The sequence below is a fragment of the Protopterus annectens genome, chromosome 1.part1, assembly GCF_019279795.1.
Source record: "Protopterus annectens isolate FY-2018-M chromosome 1.part1, PAN1.0, whole genome shotgun sequence".
In the NCBI taxonomy this organism is placed as follows: domain Eukaryota; kingdom Metazoa; phylum Chordata; order Ceratodontiformes; family Protopteridae; genus Protopterus; species Protopterus annectens.
This window is the reverse complement of record NC_056726.1, coordinates 823672912-823697771: the sequence shown is the minus strand read 5'-3', so window position 1 is coordinate 823697771 and position 24860 is coordinate 823672912. Positions and strand designations below refer to the sequence as shown.

The 24860-nt window shown below is 38.5% G+C and overlaps 1 protein-coding gene across 1 annotated transcript in view; it reads left to right on the top strand.

Annotated features, from left to right (window-relative positions):
• The window catches only part of CA9 (carbonic anhydrase 9), a 733318-nt gene that overhangs the window by 377680 nt on the left and 330778 nt on the right, over nucleotides 1-24860 (top strand). Inside the window, exon 6 of the mRNA XM_044087344.1 lies at nucleotides 21719-21876. Coding sequence (XP_043943279.1) covers nucleotides 21719-21876 — 158 coding nt within the window. The remainder of the gene's footprint in view (nucleotides 1-21718; nucleotides 21877-24860) is intronic.

Genomic DNA, 24860 nt, shown 5'->3' with positions numbered 1-24860 from the left:
TATCTATCATGTTTGATTGTATTTGATGTTGACCTATGAGTTGCCTCACCAGCTTAAATTGGTCTATATATTTTTTTCATTATCCTTCACTCCATCAACAACTCCCTACCACCCTGCATCCACTTAATGGCTTCTATACTTGCATCAATCCTGCCTATTTGTTCTATCAATATTCCTGGGTTAGGTGGGAGCCCTACAGCCAATTTTTTTCATAAGTTCATTGCTAGTTACTAGGATTGCAGTCCAAAGGTCCACTGAGGAGCCTAGTCCAAATTCCCAGTTGTCTCCAAGCACTGTCTGCTTAAGTGACTTGCACAAGGTGACACACTAAGCAAAAAGTGTTTGATGGAATCAAACGCTGTAGGACAGACCACAGCTGACAGCTTTAACCAGCTGAACCACTGCCTGTCTTCTTCCTGCCTGGTCAGGCTGATAAGCCCATCCATTCCTCATCTGGTGAGAGTCAGGTGGTAGGGAGGTGAACAGCTTCTCTCCCTGAGGATCAGTCGACCCATCCCTCCTGCAGAATTGTTATTCCCTGATAAGTATGATTACATGCCACTTTTCCATTATTTTGGACTAGCCATGTAATATAGAGTATTCCAGTATGTAATTCTGATTCTAACCACAGAATGTTGCCCCTAGATTATTATTCTTGCATAGCAACTAGTATTCAGTAATACTTGCAATATTATATTTTCTTTATGGAGTTTTTAACAAGGTTTTGGATTGATTATTTATATCATGTGACCGATTTTCACTGTTATATAGGGTATAAACAATATTGTACTGTTATTTTTCATTTAGTGAGATACTTGGCATTAAAACCAGTTTACATTTGTTGCTCACATCTTGCTGAAGGTGTGTTAAGAGAAGATAAATTATAAAGTATTTGTACTTGTTTATCATGAGGCATGTATACCTGCTCTCATACATGCTTCCCCTATTCTCAGCACACCACCAGCCAATCCAGCCACTACAAGCAAGTTATTTACCCACTCACCGGTAAACATAGCCAGTGCCACTGACATACCAACTTCCTCTCCCTATAGACCATTCTTGAATTAGTCTATAGTTAGTCTATACTTTCTCTACTATAAGAGAAATTAACTGAATGTTGATGTTAACTATAATGTACATGTTAGATAAATTTAATTATTTCATTATTATAATGTATAAATTCCTGTATACTATATATTTATCATCAGCTATTTTATGTCATTACCTGTGTCAGTATTTTACAAGGATAGTGTGACTTCTGCACCACCTTCAGCCCACTAAGCTCTACTGTGCTGGATGATACAGTTGATGATGCAGCCTTCCAGCAGCTTCAAACACCTTATGCTGGGCTTGTTTTCACTATCTTTCTGTCCCTTCTATAAACTCTAACAGTAGTACAGAGAATTAAGGCTAGAGCTATTGACAAGCTGCTTTGTGTGGCCCTGGGTTTGATTCCCATAGCCTTAATTTGCTTACTGTGTGAGCTTGAGCAAGTCACTTAAACATATAGTGCTTTAGGGCTGTTGGGAAATTGGGATAGGTAATCGTCTTCTGGCCTTCATGGCTAAAAGCCATCTATGAAATCCTTACAAAATGTTGTGTGGTCCTTAATTCCCCCATGGTTCAGTAGCACATGGCTATTTGGTTTATAGGTGCCTAATTATCTATAACATCATTGCCATCATCTAAATTATTATATTTTCCCTTTAGAATATTGTGGATTTTTTTTTTACGTGGTACATGCCACATGAGATGCTTCCACCTCAGGCTTTTACTCAACACTGAAGAGCCACCACCTCAGCTAACGAGATAGTATTCACATATCGCGCATGTGTCACTTACAGCTCATATTGCCACTAAATTTTCATTTGCCATAGTCTGTCACTCCTGTTTCCACCTCAGACTTTCAATCTCCATGTGATGTGGTTTTGCCCTACATCTAAAAAAAGTCATACCATCAGTTCAGGTGAATTCAATGCAAACTTCCTTGGCCAGGCAAGGCAAGATCTTTTAGTCTGTATATCTAAACATAGCCTCTGTTATTTTGCTCAGGCCTAATTATCTTTCAATTAAGCACACATTCCTAGACTTGACACTCATTAATAATCCCAATAAGCTTAGTAGCCTCAATGTCCTTCTTGCACACTTAAGTAATCACTGTCCTGTTAGTTTCTACTGGATAATTAAACAACTCAAAGGACTCATAAATTCACAATCACTTACATCCTTAAAAACAGATCACCTGAAAATATACATGCCTTAAATAATTGCTTTCAATACTGAGGTCATATATCAAACTACATCTACAGACCTAGCGTGACTAAATCTAGCCACCATTATCTTCAATATGTATATATATATATATATATATATATATATATATATATATATATATATATATATATTTATATATATATATCCTATAGTAGAATACCGAAGACGCATTCTTTTGAATGCGTCTTGGTCGAACTTAAAAGGCTGAAAATGCAAAATATCGAAGCAGCTGTTAAGCAAATTCTTTCCCCCACTTAATGTAATGTTTGAAATTGATTTTTATTTATTTTTTGTTGTTGGTACAGCAATTTTTTTCCCGTTCTGACACTTTGACATTATAAGCTATCGCTTACATAGGGTCGATCAATCACCATTCACTTTTTTAAGTGTATGGTGATTTAATATAGACCCTATATATATATATATATATATATATATATATATATATAAAATTACCAAAAGGTTGACAATGAACCCTATATATATATATATATATATATATATATATATATATATATATATTTATATAAAATAATTACCAAAAGATTGACAATGAACCCTGAATAAACCCTGAGCTCCTTCAACTGCTAAAGTAAAAATATCTGGTCCAGGCATCTGGGAAAAGACTCATCCCAGAACTCCAGCTCCATAACAGACCTCCCCCCAAAAAATCCATTAAAAGACAGAAAGCATGGATCTGTACAGAAAAACAGTCTAGATTTCTTTATAATATAAAAATGCTACAAACAACTACGAACCTCCTACCTTTGGACTTGAAAATATGGATTTTAAATTAACCCACCCAACATACCTCAACCTTTTCACCCCTTTGTCCAGTAATAACTTATCATTAGCACTTTGTTATCTTACAAATACCCCAGAAAAGATTTAAAAATATACTTTTCATTACTTTTTATGATTTCAATCAACATAGAAGGAGAGGCATCTTCCTCAGGTTTATAAACATCTGTAAAGACTTTGTTTCCAAATCACACTTTTAATCTTTCTTTCTGTCAAGGCATATCTTTCTGTGACTGCAAATAATCTTTTTTCTTCCGGCCTCTAAAACCAAATACTCTCATCAGCACAACTGATTACAGAGGTATCTCCTCAGCCAGATTAGTTTAGAAAACTGTTTACCAGCAAGCCTGATTGCCTAAAAAATGTACCATCTTTTCTAGATTTCAACTTGGATTTACCTTTGGCAGTAATACCTAAAATGTAGTCTTCTCCTTAACTGAGTCTATACTTAATGTCACATATGATAGTTTACTAACTGGAGTTCTGTACAGCACCTTGACTAAGGACTTCATCCAAGTTAATTATGAATCTTTCATCAAATCAGTACTTTCTATGAACTTCTCTCAGGAAGCTGCCACCAAGTTTGAAAGTTGACTTTCTCCAAGATCCTTTGGAATCAAGCTTTTTTGCTACACTTTTACTCTATACACTGGTCTTCCTTAATCCTCAGTCTTTGGATTCATTCTCTTCCTAATTTATCAAATTCCACCCATCTGTTCTTTGATTCTCCAAGCTCTTTCTGAATGATACAGATCTTGTCAGTTCAGATATTCTCCTTTGTAAGTGACTATTATGGATCAGTTCACTAGCCTGGAAAGCGGATAGATAGACAGGTATGATATATTTCTGCATGATATCTTAGAACTGTTTCCAAACAACTCCATTGGAAATGAGACTTGCCAATTGAATATTCCCAATAAACAAGCCCCCATACTCACCTTTGGTGTTTTGGGGAATGGTTATTGATTTTAATTGTCCTAGTGCCAGAGGTGGAGATTTGAATAATCGCCTTGAGACTAAGGAATTTGAATGGATTTTAAGACTAGCTGCTGATTCATATCCAGGAATTAACAGCAAAGTTAGTTTAAAACCAATTTTAACTAGATTACGTAATATTATTAATTGATTTTTTTTAAGTTTTATTATGTTGTTTGCACTTTAAGACTTGTTCGTCACATGATTCTTGGCTGCTAATCATGTGACTTCCAGACCTGTATATAAGCTTCTAGTATGCAGAATTGATTGTATTAGTATTGAAGAAGGGTTCTGCCCGAAAGCTTTGCTTTGTTATTAAAGGTGGTTTTTCCTATAAGTTTGTGTTACTTGCTCCACGTTTTGCAGCTGTTTTTTTGGTCTATCTGTTGCTGTTATTGGGAATACCTACTTCAAGGTCTACCTCGCAGCCTGTAGTCATTTTTGGCATCAAGAAATGAATTTAAATTCCCTCAGATCTCTTATTGATGTGGAGAATAACCCTCTACTGAACTTTACAGAAACAATGAACACTGCATCTGAACCTACAGCAGACTTGGATAATGTTGCTGAATTCAATAGAGTATTACAACTTCTGGAAAGAAAGGTAATGGCATTTAAGAGGTTGCAATGGCAACGTTTTAGTTTTTTGGCATATCTTGATAAAGGTATTGTCCCACGTGGACTCAGGATCCTTAAAATGCCTTCATATGGCAATACCTTTCCAGAACTACTCAAATCATGGCAACAATTGAATATTAAGCTATCTCTAGACTATATGTCTTTAATGAATGACTTTTTTATAAAAATTGAGGAAGAGTACAAGCGTGAGATATTTTCACTTGAGAGTACTATTTTAGAATTGACTGTATTTCCTAAAGTTACACCTGTATACCAGCAAATGCTTGATAGGATTCAAGCTTTTGAAGTCAGGATGGAAGCTACCAAAAAATGGAAGCTCCAACGTGACATAGGTGACTTCCAAAGAGGGAATATCTTCTCTTGGCCTAGAACTGAGAATCCTCGTACTACTGCTTACCATAAAGTTCCTGCAAAAGAAGGACTTGATTCCCTGGATACTTTTGACAACATTTCTTTAAATAATAACCTGCCCTCTACACCCTTGACATCTGAAACTCCCCCTGCACTAGTTACGAATGAGCCTGGCCTTTTGGTATCATGTTCCTCATCCCAAAGTGCATGCGTGCCTACAGGAAGTAAGAACAAGCGTGATGGCAACCTGAATGTGAATACGAATGCTATGGCTATTAAAAAGACACAACAACTAACTTTAAATTTAACTAATAAATGATTCCAACTGGAGCACGCTGAAACCATCGTGAATAGATCACCCAGGTCTAGAGGTTCACCTGCAAGGTCGTATGCAACACAGGCAACCATAGCAAACAAACGTAAAAACGAGAGCCCTTTAGGACTCAACAAAGTAAGTCGCAAGTAGTTGTGGCATTAAATTTATCATCTTTTGAGTTAAATCCTGCTCATCTCTCTCTTTTAGATAAAGGATTTAAATTTATACCATCCTGTAGTGATAATGTTGTGTCTGCTTTAACTGATTTAAAGTTGTTTGTTCGTAACTTGAGTTGAAAACTAATGTTTGGTAAATCTAACTCAATGGGAGACAGTCTAAAATGACGAAGTACTTTTATCCCACTTAATGCACCCATATTGAATGCATTTCATGATGTGTGTGAACTACAAATAAGAGAACTATACCTACGGCCCATGAGGAATAAGAACTTTAATCTGACTTTTGCAGAGTATGAAGCATTAAAAAGTCTACAAAATAATAATGACATTGTAATAAAGCAAGCGGACAAAGGTGGTATGCCTGTTATTATGGACCGAGATAAATATTTTTCAGCTGTTTCTCTACTTTTGAATGATGAGAGTGCATTTAAAATAGTTACACATGCTGATGTAAAGAAATGTGTGAGTTATGTCAACATGGTAATATTTGAACTTCAGCTTAATGGTGACATCGACCTTGATTTGTTTCATTTTCTAACTGTACCTTGTCCTTTGATACCTCATTTGTATGGTATCCCAAAATACATAAGTCTATGGATAACCCACCAATGAGACCTATCGTCTCAGGTGGAGGCTGGATTACAGAACCGGTTTCAGTTTACTTGCATAAACAGTTACAACCACATCTACTTAATTGTAATACCATCCTGAAAGATACACATGAATTGTTATCTAAGCTACAGCAATGGTATACTAGAAATGAGTCTGATATAAAAACTAAAAGACATTATTTAGTTAGCTTGGATATCGTATCCTTATTTACCGTCATTCCTAATGATGCCGGACTTGAGCTTCTGAGGGAATTTTTAATAACACAACCTAACCCTGATTTCAAATCTATTGACAACATTTGCTATCTTATGGATGTTGTTTTGAAAAATAATATTTTTATGTTTAACGAAACTTTATATTTACAGTTAACAGGAATAGCTATGGGTACCTCAGTGGCTAACACATACGCTAACCTAGTCCTTTACCAATGGGAACATAAACATCTGTATAGTAATAGGAATCTTTCTATCTATATTAGTTTTTATCAAAGATTTGTTGATGACTGTTTAATTGTTTGGAATGGTACACTTCATGATCTGGATGTTTTTGTTGACTATTTGAACTCCACAACTGATTATTTGAAATTTAAAATGCAAGTTTCTGAAAATACTATGTGTTACTTAGATGTAAAAATCCAGCTGAATGATGGAATTCTTAATACTTCTGTGTATAAGAAGGAAGTTAGCTGTTGTAAATATTTACATTACAGTAGTATGCACGCTCCACATATTTTCAGAAGTGTGGTAAAATCACAATTTATTAGGACAAGTAGGCTCAACACAGATGATGATGTATTCAAGTTACAACTGGATGATTTGATAGTCGAATTTACCTCGAGTGGTTATGATGCCCACCTACTTAATAAGTCAAGAATTGATATTTTAGAGGCTAGGAAGACTTATTTGAAACCTATCAGCTTTAATCAAGGGCAGGATATTTCGTTAACTACATCCCAGAAAAATAATAACAGCGATAAAGAGATGACTTCAGTTAGATATATGACCACTTTTAATAGAAGAAGTCACCTGGTTAAACAAATTATCTTAAGAAATTGGATAATTTTATTAGCTTCAGATGAAATGAAAGCTACTGTAGGTGATAAACCATGCTTCTCTTATAGAAATATGAAGACTATCAAAAGCTTATTGTGTTATAAAGATTTTTATAAACCTAAGCCTATGACGTTGGCTATTAAGCATGGAACTTTTCAATGTTTTAACTGTATTGCTTGTGCACAGATGTTTGATAATGGTAGTGATATTTTCACACACCCTAGCACTGGTCAAGTATTCAATTTTAAAATTTCAGCTACTTGTAACACTTCAGGTGTTATCTATTTGGCTTCATGTAAATCCTGCACCTCGTTCTATGTAGGAAAAACTATACGTAAGCTGAAAGATCGTGTTATTGATCATAATTCAGAAATCAGACGGTGTTGTGAAAATAATGCACTATATAAGCATATCAATATTCATGGCTCTGAACATTCTTTTAAGTTTAGAGTTATTGATTTTAATTGTCCTAGTGCCAGAGGTGGAGATTTGAATAATCGCCTTGAGACTAAGGAATTTGAATGGATTTTAAGACTAGCTGCTGATTCATATCCAGGAATTAACAGCAAAGTTAGTTTAAAACCAATTTTAACTAGATTACGTAATATTATTAATTGATTTTTCTAAAGTTTTATTATGTTGTTTGCCCTTTAAGACTTGTTCATCACATGATTCTTGGCTGCTAATCATATGACTTCCAGACCTGTATATAAGCTTCTAGTATGCAGACTTGATTGTATTAGTATCGAAGAAGGGTTCTGCCCGAAAGCTTTGCTTTGTTATTAAAGGTGGTTTTTCCTACAAGTTTGTTACTTACTCCACGTTTTGCAGCTGGTTTTTTGGTCGAAGTGGATAATGTTCATAGGTTCATAGGTCGGTACTAGGCTATCGGCCCTAGGGCCTATGCAAGCCTAGCCATAACCATTCCCTGGCTATTTCTTCCCACAATATTTACTTGGGGAAATTCTATAACACCACAGCTACTAAAGTCAGTCAGATGTCCTGTACAGCAGCAAACATGTACAACACTAAATCTATCCTGTTCCCTAAATCTTACTCTAACCCGAACCCACAAACAATTATGCACACATGCATACCCTTCCACCCCTAATGCTGAAAACTTCACTTTATGCAAAAGTTTGGGCAATAAAAACCCACACCCACTTTTACATTACCCACACATTTAAACTACCGCCCTCTGCTTTTACATTCAACAAAACATCATTCAATCATTTATGTATTCAATGGAATCTACAATGAATTAAGCAACACTACACTTAAAAGATTCAACATTATGTATACACACACACATATACACAGACACACACATATATATATATATATATATATATATATATATATATATGTGGTTTACTATCAAAAGAGTTGCATGAAAGGTTGGACACTAAGGAGAGAGAAAAGGACCTGTACTGATTGGCTAGACAGATGGACCGAGCTAGGAAAGATGTGCAGCAGGTAAGGGTGATAAAGGACAGTGAGGGAAACGTACTCACAAGTGAGGAGAGTGTGTTGAGTAGATGGAAAGAGTACTTTGAAGGGCTGATGAATGAAGAGAATGAGAGAGAGAGAAGGTTGGATGATGTGGGGATAGTGAATCAGGAAGTGAAGCAGATTAGCAAGGAGGAAGTAAGGACAGCTATGAAGAATGGAAAGGCTGTTGGCCCAGATGACATACCAGTGGAAGCATGGAGGTGCTTAGGAGAAATGGCAGTGGAATTTTTAACCAGATTGTTTAATGAAATTTTGGAAAGTCAGAGGATGCCCGAGGAGTGGAGAAAAAGTGTTTTGGTACCTATCTTTAAGAATAAGGGTGATGTGCAGAGCTGTAGTAACTACAGAGGGATTAAACTGATCACTCACAGCATGAAGTTATGGGAAAGAGTAGTGGAAGCTAGGTTAAGAAGGGATGTGATGATTAGTAATCAGCAGTATGGTCTCATGCCAGGAAAGAGCACTACAGATGCAATGTTTGTTCTGAGAGTGTTGATGGGGAAGTACAGAGAAGGTCAGAAGGAGTTGCATTGTGTCTTTGTGGATTTAGAGAAAGCATATGACGGGGTGTCTAGAGAGGAGTTGTGGTATTGTATGAGGAAGTCAGGAGTGTCAGAGAAGTATATAAGAGTGGTACAGGATATGTACGAGGGTAGTGTGACAGAGGTGAGGTCTGCGGTGGGAGTGACGGATGCGTTTAAGGTGGAGGTGGGATTACATCAAGGATCAGCTCTAAACCCTTTCTTATTTGCAATGGTGATGGACAGGTTGACAGACGAGATCAGACAGGAGTCCCTGTGGACTATGATGTTTGCAGATGACATTGTGATCTGTAGTGAGAGTAGGGAACAGGTGGAGGAGACCCTGGAGAGGTGGAGATATGCTCTAGAGAGAAGAGGAATGAAGGTCAGCAGGACTAAGATAGAATATATGTATGTGAATGAGAGGGAGGATAGAGGAATGGTGAGGATGCAGGCAGTAGAGGTGGCAAAGGTGAATGAGTTTAAGTACTTGGGATCAACAGTTCAGAGTAATGGTGAGTGTGGAAGAGAGGTGAAGAAGAGAGTACAGGCAGGATGGAGTGGGTGGAGAAGAGTGTCAGGAGTGATTTGTGACAGATGAGTACCAGTAAGAGTGAAAGGGAAGGTCTACAAGAGGGTAGTGAGACCAGCTATGTTATATGGGTTGGAGACAGTGGCATCGACAAAAAGGCAGGAGTCAGAGCTTGACATGGCAGAGTTGAAGATGTTAAGATTTACACTGGGTGTGACGAGGATGGACAGGATTAGGAATAAGTACATTAGAGGGTCAGCCCAGGTTGGAAGGTTTGGAGACAAAGCCAGAGAGGCAAGATTACGTTGGTTTGGACATGTGCTGAGGAGGGATGCTGAGTATATTGGGAAAAAGATGCTAAGGATGAAGCTGCCAGGTAACAGGAAAAGAGGAAGGCCTAAGATAAGGTTTATGGATGTGGTGAGAGAGGACATGCAGGTGGTTGGTGTGACAGAGCAAGATGCAGAGGATAGGAAGAAATGAAAACAGTTGATCTGCTGTGGCAACCCCTAACGAGAGCAGCTGAAAGAAGAAGAAGAGGAGTAAGATCTCTTTTTTATTTTGCATTTGTTGACTTTTACTGATGTATGAGTAATACAAATTTGCAATGCATCAAATTATCTGTCAGCTTAAAATGAATCTAAAGATAGCTCTGTAAAATGACCGACTCCATGAGAAATCACTTGTTACATAAGTAGAAAATTGGTTTAATGCATCCTGTCAAAGCACTGTAATTCAACTGATGGTTTTACAAAAATAATTTCTGAAAACCATCAATTGGAAGCTATAAAAAACAAACAAAAAAACATTTTTTTTGCAGGGGCAACCTCCCCATACCTCTCATGTGGGCTCAACCCCCACCCCCCCAAATTATATATACCAAATCCAGAGTCACATGACAGTGGAGAAAAGAGCAAAAAAATTTCAAAAGTGCACCCAACTCTGACTATTCAATACAATGTGGTAAAACATACTGGGGCATTAAATTTTCAAACTAAAAAACAGTGATGGAACAACCAGCAACAAATTGTAGATAATGTGTGGAAAATCAATCTATGTGCACAACTTACTGTTTTATGCAACCAGCTAACAGTAAGTATATAAAATATAACTACACCCCTAGACAAGATTTTTCTGTTTGACAAAGTTTTAGGCGATATGATAGTAACCTGTTGTTGTGCTGCTTTCAGCTTTTCCCGGTTAGGGGTCACCACAGTGGAACTCCGGTCTGCTAATGATTGGCAGTAGATTTTTATGGTGCCGAGGTGCCAGCTTGATGCCCAACCTTTAACAAAGGCACGTCCATTCACGCATGTCTTTCGAACGCCACTCGACTGCGGGAAGGACATGCAGACTCCACACAGAAGGCGCTCCAGCCAAGAATCGAACGAGAGAACGATATGACAGTAACCTGTACAAACTCATATTACCTGTATGCTGTCGGAAGAGGGAGTGAGTGAACGGGCTATCTAAAACTGCACAGGTAGTAAACAGGTATTACACGTCATATCTTAAAAACAAAGAAAGGCTTTGACATATAATAATGTGCACCTAAATGATGCCATTGAAAATTATTTTAACTACAGTAATGCAACAGTAAGATTCTTTATAAGCATTTTTTTTTTGTCAAAAAACAGTAAATGTTTACATTGTGGCAATAAGTATGTCACGTTTAAAAAAAAGTGTTAAAGAGGCATTGCCTGATCAGGGATCCAGAGACATCAAGAAAATCTAAGTTAGGCATTTACTTTGGTGGGTTACCTCTGACAAATGAAAATGCTTGCCTTGTGCCACAAAGGACAAGCCCTAGAGATTTAAGACATATTAGATCTAGAATCTTTCTGGATCCATTGATCCACTGAGTTTTCAGTATACTATCCATATAAGTTACAACATTGGCTCAGAATTCTGAGCATACCTTTCCATGCAACTAAATTCTTATTTTAACCTTGAAACCTGGGGGAGTTCTATTACACGCTCTACTGCTCTGACTGAAAATAGATTGAGTTTTGGTGGGAAAATAGACATAAGAAGTAGCATTTCTTATTTAAGGTAAGCAGAACAGGAAGGGGAATATTTTTTTACAGCTGCCATCTGTGGTGATACAACTGTGGAATTTTTAATTTAAGGTTTGCAACTTCACATTATTTCGATTATTTTGCACTTTTTATTGCATTTCCTTTTAGCTTAAAATTGTTTTATTTCATGTTCTTCTTGGAGATTTAGAAGTAATTTTTAGGACTACAAAGAGATTAAGTTTAGTTGATCTGTAACAGGAATTGAGTAGTAGTGTTTATTATTTAAGATTTTAATCTTTTAGGGTGACTAGGGTGGCACAGTGGTGCAGTGGATAGCATTGTTGCCTCAGAGCAAGAGGTTCTCTGGTTCAATTCTCAGCTGGGATGCTTTGTGTAGAATCTGCATGTCCTCCCTGTGTTCGTTTGAGTTTCCTCCAGGTAGTCCAGCTTCCTCCCACATTCTAAAGACATGTAGTAGGTGGATTGGACACTCTAAATTGGCTATAGGTGTGAGTGTGTGGTATGGGAGAATAGCCACAGTAAGGCCAGCCACCAGCTGGTGTGAACCTCGGCTATGGATGAGTGTCACTGTTAAACTGACACCCCAACACATGTGTAAAAATGGGAAAAAGGGGTTGTGGATGAATGGATGGATGGATGGATGGACTGACCTGTGATTGCTGCCATTGTGAGGCCAAATCACACTAACCAACTATTTCTCTGTTGTGCTATTAAATTCAGTGGCTCTTGAGTGTCTCACCCCTTCTGTACATTTGACTTTGGAAGCTCCTCCCAGCTGTATCTTGTCTGCTCATACAAGTGCACACGAGAAGTCCAAACTAGGAAGGCCCTCCCCTTAAATTCTTAAAAGTTTAATTATCCTCTCTTTCGTATCTTCCCACTGTTTAGTGAACATGACAGTGACTAGTGTATTAATTCATTTTCTTTCTTCCTACTTTTAAAACCACAAACATCTGAACAAGACTACCAGTTACCATTAGGCTACCAACCACTTCTCAAGAATTAGCTTGGGATTAGTGCTTCTGTTTGCTTGTAGTTTTTAAAAGGAGACAAAAGCACATTATTGTCTAGCCTTCCTAGAGAGCATCATCATTGGAAAGCCTGAATAGTGCTTCTTAGAATATGGCTTCAGATTAGTGCTATTGTTCTGCCACTGATGAGAGGAGAAGAAACATGGGGACAATTATTCCTAACTGTCTCTGACTGTGCAGTGTGTATGGGCCTTCACTGGCTGGTCTGGTTTTGGACAACTGTGCAGCTTAGCTCTCTTGCACTGAGCTGCATTAACTGCTATCCAGGACACCTACTAGGAGAAGCCTACAACAAGCCTGCAGGCCCATATGACACGAGATGAGACTGCTGACCACCAAAACGCCTGTCATGTGCTTCTCAGGAACCAGCTTGGTATTAGACTATTTTGATGAGAGAAGGATCAAAGGAATCCAGATTTCTACATCAGTGCAGCTGTAGTGAGAACAGCACTAATATTATTCAGGTCTTAGCCAACAGGTAAATAACAATTATTTATTATTCTTGGCAAACTTAATTGTCTAGATTAGCCACCATCTAACCTAGCTTTATAGTATAATCCTAAATATTTTGCCCATAAATCATCACGGTCTGGTATAGTAGTCTAACTCCATCCCCTAAGTACTCTGACCACCCTTTGTCCCCCCAGTCTCTGGCACCATGGCTCAACAGTCTGCTCTTCCCCATCTCTGACCAGTCTGATGGCATTAGGTGTTCTAAGGGAGTGCAGCAACTACTTGATACTTTCCAGCTGTTTACTTTCTCTACCAGTTGGTAGTACAACTTGGGAGAAATGTAAACATTTTAGAAACATGAATACAAACATCTTGCATCAGCCCACTGTTGGTAAGCATCATACAATCACATCATCACATCGATTACAACACACCACTTTGGCTATAACCTATGCTTAGTTTGTAAAGAACATTTTTCCAAAGCCTCCTAGAAACACACTCAAAACAATTTCAGGACTTCAGTACACTAGGCAAATCTATTCCTTCTTCACTCCCACATACTACAACTCTACACAGACCACCAAAGTGTCAATAGGAAAGCAGATGTAATCTCATAAGGCCCACAAAGCCTGTTAGCACACAAGGAAATGTCATAGTCATAGATGCCCTATAAATAGGCATTCAGACTCCACACTCAAAAAATTAGACAGGAATAGAGTGACTGTAATCTTCTTGTCTGGCACCAGGATCCATTAAGTCCCAAACCCTAAGGACCCTTAAACCAGACAAGTATGACTATGACCTAGTGTTTGCCCAAGTGAGACCAAATGACATGATGCACTCAACTCCAAAGAAACATACAGAAAGACATGACAGAGCTTGCTATATATATGTTAGAGGCAGGAAAGGCACTAGTCTGGAGTAGTATCTTCCATTCACCAAGATTGATGCCTAAATACCAAACAGTAAATGGCTTTAACAATTGGTTAAGTAGCTGGTGTCATTCTAAGGAGATCCATTGTGTATCTGGGTGATGAGATGGAAGATAAGACTTTCTGTTTCACCGAGGGTGGCTTATACTGCTCTTGCAGGTCTTCTGCATACTGGTGAAGGCTCTTCCTTCCCTAATAGTTGCTACTGGACACTCCTACATAGCAAATGCAAACACAAATTTTAACTTTTAAAAATTTAAAAGCCTTAAATCTGTCAACTATCCTGACAGATTGGCACAATTCGCCTTATACCCAGCAATCAACTGCTGCTCTGAAGTGACCTGTTTCTCACTTTTCAAGCCTTGACAGATGCAGCCCTGTCTGACGTTCTGCTTCTTCAGAAAACCAGTGACTGTACATACACCTATACAGTACTAGGCACATACAATTACACCAACAAATAAGCAAGATTCACCGGTGGGATAGACTGCATGGAATGTATTCCCAGCCTACTGAATAAGTTAGCATGTCAGGCCAAGCATAGGGCTACTTTGTCTGCTTTCAAGGCTAGTCTTTAAATTACTAGTCTCCCAACTGGACACAAGTGATCTTCAGCAAATTAATTTTGCTTTCTGGTACGACATTAGACCTCAGGAATTTGTTTAAAGTTTTCAGATTTGTAAAGTAACACTTACTTTTTGCTGCCCAGTACTCTTGTCTTGTGGGCTCTGCCCTGCTCCATTCGCCCTCGCTAATGCTCGGGCTGTCTCCAATCCCCTACCCTGCCCCCAATTCCCTCCCGCCCCCACTACCTCCACATTTATAGTAATCGTAACTACACCCACAGCTCAACCTCACATCACCTCCACCAATCACAGCTCCTCAAGTCAGATCTCATTACACCACACCACTTGCTCCACCACAAAATGCTCCCAACCACTCTCACTCCTGCTAGGCATTATTACATCACCCCATACTACTTACCCATCCGCATACAGTGCAACCCTATAATTCCTATCCACACCTCCACCTAAAGCGAACTTAAACTTTATAACCATGACTATCACACAACTAAGTCTAGTCTGTCTTCTCATAATTCTTTATAACTCCATAAGTTATCACTCTAGCAATATCCCTAAACTTAGTAGCACAACTCTATATTATGCACTCTCATATACAGACACCGCACATTATAAAATAACTGCCCACAATTGTTCAAAAACTACATAACAGACCAATTAAAAACTAAACACATATCCTCTCATTCCTACTCCAAAAAAACACAATACTTTCTCACACTCATCACCAAACTCCAACATGTGCATCACGATTTTAACACCAGGCTCACCATAAATGGGGACATCCACCCCAACCCAGGCCCAAATCCATCCTGTCCAACACAAACTGCTCCAACACAAATGTCAGAACATAACACCCCCACTATCTTAATCCCTGGGCAAATCAACAACAGCAGTAAAACCAACCATCTTTTAATGCTAAATATTAATATTAGAAGTATCAAAAATAAAATACCTGAACTCCAGGCCACAATAGCACACTACTCCCCAGACATAGTTGCTTTAACAGAAACCTGGATAAATAAAAACATAGCTAACTCAGAAGTTCTCCCCAGTGGCTACAATATCATTAGACAAGACAGACCACTTCGTAAATGCCTTACTGTATAAGTCCAACTTAACTGTATGTCAATTACCAATCTCCTACCCCTCCCCCAATAATTAGGAAATACTTATCTCACAACTTCAACTTCACCCTAAAAAGATCATCACCACAATTGTGATCTATATTCCTTCTGGTAATACACCTACTAGCCTTGAAGACTTCTTATCCTGGTGTTCTTCCACATACTCACAAGAAACCCTTATTCTTGGGGATTTTAACCTAGATTGGTTCACCAGTATATCAGAACCACAAAGTAATCTAATAAATCTCCATGGCTACCAGCAGCTAGTCCAAATTCCAACTAGAGGTGATAAAAAATCTAAAAGGGAATCCATCCTTGACTGGGTCATAACAACCCCACATTGTACCCCCACACAGGCAGTCTCCCAGACACCTTAAGTGACCACAACATATACCTTATACGTAGTAAAACAAGCATATGCAAAATCACTAATTATAAATCCACTAGAAAGACAAATAAATTCTCTCCTGAGGTCCTCAATACTTTACTCTGTAACTGTGACTGGACCCCCCCTAAAAATCCACTTGACCAGGCTGTAGCATATTTCAACAAAACATTTCTACAACACCTAGACACTGTCGCTCCACTGTGCAAAATCAAGGTTCGAACCTCTACAAACCCCTGGCTCAATAAAGAAACCAAACAAATCCTCAAGTCCAGAGACACTGCCTGGCTTTACTATCAAAAAAACAAAGAAACACAAAGCCTAACTAAGTACCAAGAACTGCGCAACTGTGCAAAAAAAAAATGCATTAGGCAGGACAAAAAAATCTTACTACACTGCAGTGCAAACTAAATACCAACACAACCCCCAAAATTTTTGGAAAAATGTAAACCAGCTACTAAACTCTACCCAAAAGGCCACTCTCAAACCAACCACCCCTGACACTAAAGTTCCCATTGAAACACAATTCAACTCCCACTTTGTGAACTCAGTTCTATCCTTAGTATCACAGGACAGTTCCAACCTCACTAATCCCCCAAACACAAATAACACTAATACAAGCTTTACCCTCTAAACAATATCCACCACTTCAATCAAAAGTATGCTGTCCAAACTAAAAACCTCATCAACAGCAGCCAACCTACTCCCCAGCTATTTCTTGAAACTCACAGCAGATGCTATTGCTATCCCAATCACCACTCTCATAAACAGATCAGTTGTTGAAAACCATGTGCCCAAACTCTGGAAAATATCCTATGCTACACCGTTACATAACGATGGGACCTCCACTGAACTTAATAACTACAGACCCATAGCTTTACTCTCCTCCCGGTCAAAATCCTAGAAAAATGCATCCATACCCAGGTGTTAAAATATCTCCTAGACAGCAACATCCTGTCACCTACTCAACATGGTTTCAGACCTGCCCATAGTACCACTACAGCCCTCCTCTGCTTCACAGACACAGTAAACCATCTCAAAAACGAAGGCCTGCAGGTGTCAACTCTTTTTTTGGATATGTTCAAAGCATTTGACACAGTCTCGCACCAAATCCTACTAGTCAAACTAAACCAATATCACCTATCAAATTCCACTCTTACCTGGTTAAAAAGTTACATAACTGACAGGTACCAAGCTGTGAAATGGGAAAATTCTCTCTCTCCTCAGCTGCCCATAACTATAGGAGTCCCACAGGGTTCTATCTTAGAACCACTACTATTCACAATCTTCACAAATGACCTTCATACCTCCACACAGCATGCATCTATCTTTCAGTATGCAAATGATACTACCTTATTCTGTGCTGAATAAAATATTCCCACCCTCCTGCAAACAACTCAACTAGCATTCTCTGACGTTGAAAACTACCTTACCAAAGCCCAACTTATCCTCAATCCAAAGAAAACTCAGCTTATGATTATAACCAGTTCTAACAAAAACACTGATAAGAGTCAATTCCTTAACAACTCCACAAATGCTACTCTAATCACTCCAGTGGCACAGGCTAAACTATTGGGAATAACCATAGACTCCCACCTAAAATGTGAGAGTCATCTTAACTTAACTATTAAAAAAGTACATGCCAAACTGAGATCACTCTACCGTATCAAACCATTTATCAACAACACAAGATCAGCCATTGCTCGCTCCCAACTTCTATCCATCCTACTCTATGCATCTCCCATTCTGATTAATCTCAACAAAACTGAACTAAGAAAAATGGAAGCCTGCTATAACAGAATTCCCCGCTTTGATGCAAATTGCTCATATAGAACTCATCACTGTACTGCTTTGAGACAGCTCCACTGGCTTGAACTGCCCAACCTCCTAAACTACAATCAGTTCTGCCTCTGTCATTCTATTACCTCCCCAATTAGTGTTCTGGCCTCAAAAACCTAGTATAATATCACTCAGACAAAAGGCCTCTTAGATCATCAAGCAAACTACTACTAGAAGTCACCAACAGCTACAATAGCTTTGGAGACACACTACGTAGTAGTTCAGGGGCTAAAAAATGGAACTTTCTCCCCACTAGCATACAAAACACATCGTCCAAAGCCTCCTTTAAAAACCTCATTAGGCAACATCTGAAGCAAAGTTGGCAGTGCCATGACTGCTCCCCAGGCTAGTGAAAGCAGATAAGGTACACATACTAAACCTAGAGTACTTGATAATAGTTTTCACTCTTACTCACAAACACTGGCTAAGATACAATGTATGTACTGTACCTGTGTACTATGTATGTATTCTACCTATGTTCCAAATTTCAGCTGTACACCACAAATCTATTAATTACCTTTATTTTTAAATTAATATTTTCTTGTTTGTTCTCTCCACTGTAACTGCTGATGTGCTGCATACCACTGTAAAAATGTCTATTGTAATTTATGTGTATACTGTTCATGTTGAAATATCTAAATGTATCTGTAATTTTTCTATGTGGAGCTTTTCTCCCCGGCCTCTGCTGAAAAAGGGCCTTTTTGGCTCAGTCAGACACCCCCGGTTAACAAATGTAAAATAAAAATAAATAAAATAGTCTTGATGACTAGATGGGTAGACACAAATTTACATCATGATTATCATGGATGCCCTGCTTAACATGGCACATGGACACTGTTAAGTATTCATAAAAGGTGGCAGTCACTTTTAAGTGTGTCTACATAAAGGTGTACATGGTTAGACCTCTTATGGTCCCTATGTTAACTTGCCTGGTATTGTTCCTCTGTTCTTATAAGATGACAACTACAGAGGTCTAAGAAATCACTCTAGATGAGAAGACACATTCATCACTGAAGAATAGGATACTGATCAGGAGTATTCTGACTTTAGTAGTGACAGTAACAGGTACAAGACTATGAGAGAGGAGTATTCTGACTTTAGTACTGAGAGCAACAGGTACAAGACTATGAGGGAGGAGTATTCTGACTTTAGGATTGGGAGTAGCAGGTACAGACTATGGGGGAGGAGTATTCTGGCTTTAGGGTTGAGAGTAACAGCTACAGAACTATGGGGGAGGAGTAGTCTGACTTTAGGATTGGGCATAACAGGTGCAGGACTATGGGGGAGCAGTATTCTGACTTCAGGATTGGGAGTAACAGGTACAGACTATGGGGAAGCAGTATTTTGACTTTAGTACTGGAAGCAACAGGTACAAAACTATGTGGGAGGAGTACTATGACTTTAGGATAGAGAGTAACAAGTACAGAACTATGGGGAGGAGTATTCTGACTTTAGTACTGGGAGTAACAGGTACAGGACTATGTGGGAGTAGTCTGACATTAGAATTGGAGTAACAGTACAGGACTATGGGGGAGCAGTATTCTGAATTTAGGATTAAGAGCAACAGGTACAGGCTATGAGTAAGGAGTATTCTAACTTTAGGATAGAGAGTAACAGGTACAGGACTATGGCGGAGGAGTATTCTGACTTTAGGACTGGGAGTAGCAGGTACAGGACTATGTGGAAGGAGTATTGTGACATTAGAATTGGAGTAACAGGTACAGGACTATGGGAGAGCAGTATTCTGAATTTAAGATTGGGAGCAACAGGTACAGAACTATAGGGGAAGAGTGTTATGACTTTAGGACTGAGTAACAGGTACAGGACTACGGACAACTAGAACAATCACATCAGCTACATCATATATTAGGCACTTAGACTATAAGGCAGAACAATGTCCTGTTAATATTAGTCAGTCAGGAGGTCTAGCGTGGGACAATAATGAGCTAAATTTGTAAAGCATTTTTGGAAACATTGAATAATCAGACTCTCCAGAGTCACTTAAGTGATTTTATAAATATTAACTTGGCAAGTAACACTTTGGTGGAAATTAAGAAAGCATTATGCGAGTCTCCTGAAGCGTATGTTGGTACCATTCAAGGATCAGAAATCAACTGGAGAGAAAGTTAAAAAATTCCTTTTGGAATAACAGTAGGCCACTTGAAGATTTTTGTTTTCTTTGCAAGAACTGGAAGGCACACCTGCTATAGGAATGATTAAAACTGGTTAGAGTGCTTGCTGCAGTGAAATAGTTGCAGAAAAAATTTTCCCTTGCCAATTCCTTATATTGTACAAACTCCAGTTTCCACGCAACAGCTAGAATAACCTATGAGTTCACCATCTGGGAGTTCTGTAACATACTTAGGAGACTGTACACCAACTTATTAAAAGGTTTATCTTTTAACTCTGGCTAAACTCAAATAAGTGTGTCATAATGAATACTGACGTATTACAGTGCTGGGCATGATAACCATGTCTGCACAAGGAAGTCATCATTTCTCACAGTAGTGTATAGACTTCCAGTTTTGGTGTGTGTGTGTGTGTGTGTGTGTGTGTGTGTGTGTGTGTGTGTGTGTGTGTGTGTGTGTGTGTGTGTGTGAAGTTATTCAACTGTGAAATGGAATATGCCTTTAAATTATGCGTGAGGGGGGGTAGCATTTGCTGCCCCTTAATTGATTCATAAATTAATTCAGGACTAGCTTCCCAAAATAAGTTATTCTAACCTGTCCATAGTCCAGTCTTCTACCCTGTCCACAGTCCTGCTTTTCTAATGTTCATTGTGCACCTGACTGGAGCCTTCTGCCGCAACCACACAACGTATTCTCTCCCCATCTCCCATTTTACCATTTTTACTTTTGCACATGCCATTAATGTTTACTTTCTTATGTAAATCTGATTACACTCAGCACTACACATTGATTTTTTAAGTCTAGGTAGATGCTTATTACATCTGTAGCACGTGTTTTCTCTGTTTGTGGTCAGTGTAAGATACTTCATGAAATGTAGTGTAATCTGACCTCTCTGCTCTTTGCTTATTTAACTGCTATTTTTGGCCTGTTTATTCTGCTCATGCTTTAACTTGATTAGTGTAATGTAATCATATATTTTTTTTTTTGTAATAATGTCTGTATGCTTTTTTGAGCCACATTTTAAATGGTATTTTTGCCTGTTGCATTTCCCTACGTAACAAACAAAATGGCTAGTTTGTTCTTTTGCAGTAGTAACATGTTTGGGCCACTGCTGTTTCAGAAAGAATATTACAAGATGCTTGTTAAATAAGGTTCACAACCTGCTATCATTTCATGAACAATCCTTGTGCTGCTGATTACATAACAATTTGTTACTCAGTCTTTAATACTTTCATATCATCTGAGGTAGAGTTTAGATTCAAGCAAAATTTACAGCTGCAAGACGCCGTATCACTTACCCAAGTACAAAAAAGGCTTCTTGATCCAGCCGTTTGCTGCACACAAACTATTTTGTGTTAATGCTATTATTTCAAACTATGCATTGATATACTAATGTTCATTAATAATGACTTCAGCACTGACCAGTCTGCTCTTTTTCTAGGGAGCAGAACCACAGTTCCGTTTGTCAATGCCAATGATCTGCTGCCTGTGAGATTGGATCGCTATTTTCGCTACAATGGTTCTTTGACAACTCCACCTTGTTTTCAGTCTGTTACATGGACAGTGTTCAATGAGACAGTTTTTGTTTCCAAGGAACAGGTATGTTTTTTGTTTTTCAACAGTACCCATCACAGCATAATACTACAGAGTCATTGCATTTGTTAAGAACTCAGTGTCCATTGCCTAACTATGTAACTCTGAGTAGGTCACTTCACCAGACGCCACTCCCAGGTCACTTCACCAGACACCGCTCCCAGCCTGATTCTGAAAAAGGTCCATGGAAATCAGTGCTCTAGCCCAGAAAACAAACACAAAGAAATAAATAAACTTCACTTGATGATTACTGCCTTGTACTATACAGATATACACATTGATTGTAATGAATGTGTAAATGCATAAATATGTAAAATTAATAGACCACAGAAGGCAAAGGAAGTAGCAACAGACAACCACAAAGAGAACCATATTTATTTATTATTTTATTTTACATTTGTTGACTGGGATAGTCCATCTAGGTGCTTGTTATTATAAGATGTAGTTCTTTCTTCACTGCACTCTCCTGGTGTGGGTTCTTCACGTTGCTCATGTTTTTAGTGACAGTTCTTGGATGTTTGTTATTATAAGATGTAGTTCTTTCTTCACTGCACTCTCCTGGTGTGGGTTCTTCACGTTGCTCATGTTTTTAGTGACAGTTCTTGGATGTTTGTTATTATAAGATGCAGTTCTTTCTTCACTGCACTCTCCTGGTGTGGGTTCTTCACGTTGCTCATGTTTTAGTGACAGTTCCTGGATGTTTGTTATTATAAGATGTAGTTCTTTCTTCACTGCACTCTCCTGGTGTGGGTTCTTCACGTTGCTCATGTTTTAGTGACAGTTCTTGGATGTTTGTTGTTATAAGATGTAGTTCTTTCTTCACTGCACTCTCCTGGTGTGGGTTCTTCACGTTGCTCATGTTTTTAGTGACAGTTCTTGGATGTTTGTTATTATAAGATGCAGTTCTTTCTTCACTGCACTCTCCTGGTGTGGGTTCTTCACGTTGCTCATGTTTTTAGTGACAGTTCTTGGATGTTTGTTATTATAAGATGTAGTTCTTTCTTCACTGCACTCTCCTGGTGTGGGTTCTTCACGTTGCTCATGTTTTTAGTGACAGTTCTTGGATGTTTGTTATTATAAGATGTAGTTCTTTCTTCACTGCACTCTCCTGGTGTGGGTTCTTCACGTTGCTCATGTTTTTAGTGACAGTTCTTGGATGTTTGTTATTATAAGATGTAGTTCTTTCTTCACTGCACTCTCCTGGTGTGGGTTCTTCACGTTGCTCATGTTTTTAGTGACAGTTCTTGGATGTTTGTTATTATAAGATGCAGTTCTTTCTTCACTGCACTCTCCTGGTGTGGGTTCTTCACGTTGCTCATGTTTTTAGTGACAGTTCTTGGATGTTTGTTATTATAAGATGTAGTTCTTTCTTCACTGCACTCTCCTGGTGTGGGTTCTTCACGTTGCTCATGTTTTTAGTGACAGTTCTTGGATGTTTGTTATTATAAGATGTAGTTCTTTCTTCACTGCACTCTCCTGGTGTGGGTTCTTCACGTTGCTCATGTTTTTAGTGACAGTTCTTGGATGTTTGTTATTATAAGATGTAGTTCTTTCTTCACTGCACTCTCCTGGTGTGGGTTCTTCACGTTGCTCATGTTTTTAGTGACAGTTCTTGGATGTTTGTTATTATAAGATGCAGTTCTTTCTTCACTGCACTCTCCTGGTGTGGGTTCTTCACGTTGCTCATGTTTTTAGTGACAGTTCTTGGATGTTTGTTATTATAAGATGTAGTTCTTTCTTCACTGCACTCTCCTGGTGTGGGTTCTTCACGTTGCTCATGTTTTTAGTGACAGTTCTTGGATGTTTGTTATTATAAGATGTAGTTCTTTCTTCACTGCACTCTCCTGGTGTGGGTTCTTCACGTTGCTCATGTTTTAGTGACAGTTCTTGGATGTTTGTTATTATAAGATGTAGTTCTTTCTTCACTGCACTCTCCTGGTGTGGGTTCTTCACGTTGCTCATGTTTTTAGTGACAGTTCTTGGATGTTTGTTATTATAAGATGTAGTTCTTTCTTCACTGCACTCTCCTGGTGTGGGTTCTTCACGTTGCTCATGTTTTTAGTGACAGTTCTTGGATGTTTGTTATTATAAGATGTAGTTCTTTCTTCACTGCACTCTCCTGGTGTGGGTTCTTCACGTTGCTCATGTTTTTAGTGACAGTTCTTGGATGTTTGTTATTATAAGATGTAGTTCTTTCTTCACTGCACTCTCCTGGTGTGGGTTCTTCACGTTGCTCATGTTTTTAGTGACAGTTCTTGGATGTTTGTTATTATAAGATGTAGTTCTTTCTTCACTGCACTCTCCTGGTGTGGGTTCTTCACGTTGCTCATGTTTTTAGTGACAGTTCTTGGATGTTTGTTATTATAAGATGTAGTTCTTTCTTCACTGCACTCTCCTGGTGTGGGTTCTTCACGTTGCTCATGTTTTTAGTGACAGTTCTTGGATGTTTGTTATTATAAGATGTAGTTCTTTCTTCACTGCACTCTCCTGGTGTGGGTTCTTCACGTTGCTCATGTTTTTAGTGACAGTTCTTGGATGTTTGTTATTATAAGATGTAGTTCTTTCTTCACTGCACTCTCCTGGTGTGGGTTCTTCACGTTGCTCATGTTTTTAGTGACAGTTCTTGGATGTTTGTTATTATAAGATGTAGTTCTTTCTTCACTGCACTCTCCTGGTGTGGGTTCTTCACGTTGCTCATGTTTTTAGTGACAGTTCTTGGATGTTTGTTATTATAAGATGTAGTTCTTTCTTCACTGCACTCTCCTGGTGTGGGTTCTTCACGTTGCTCATGTTTTTAGTGACAGTTCTTGGATGTTTGTTATTATAAGATGTAGTTCTTTCTTCACTGCACTCTCCTGGTGTGGGTTCTTCACGTTGCTCATGTTTTTAGTGACAGTTCTTGGATGTTTGTTATTATAAGATGTAGTTCTTTCTTCACTGCACTCTCCTGGTGTGGGTTCTTCACGTTGCTCATGTTTTTAGTGACAGTT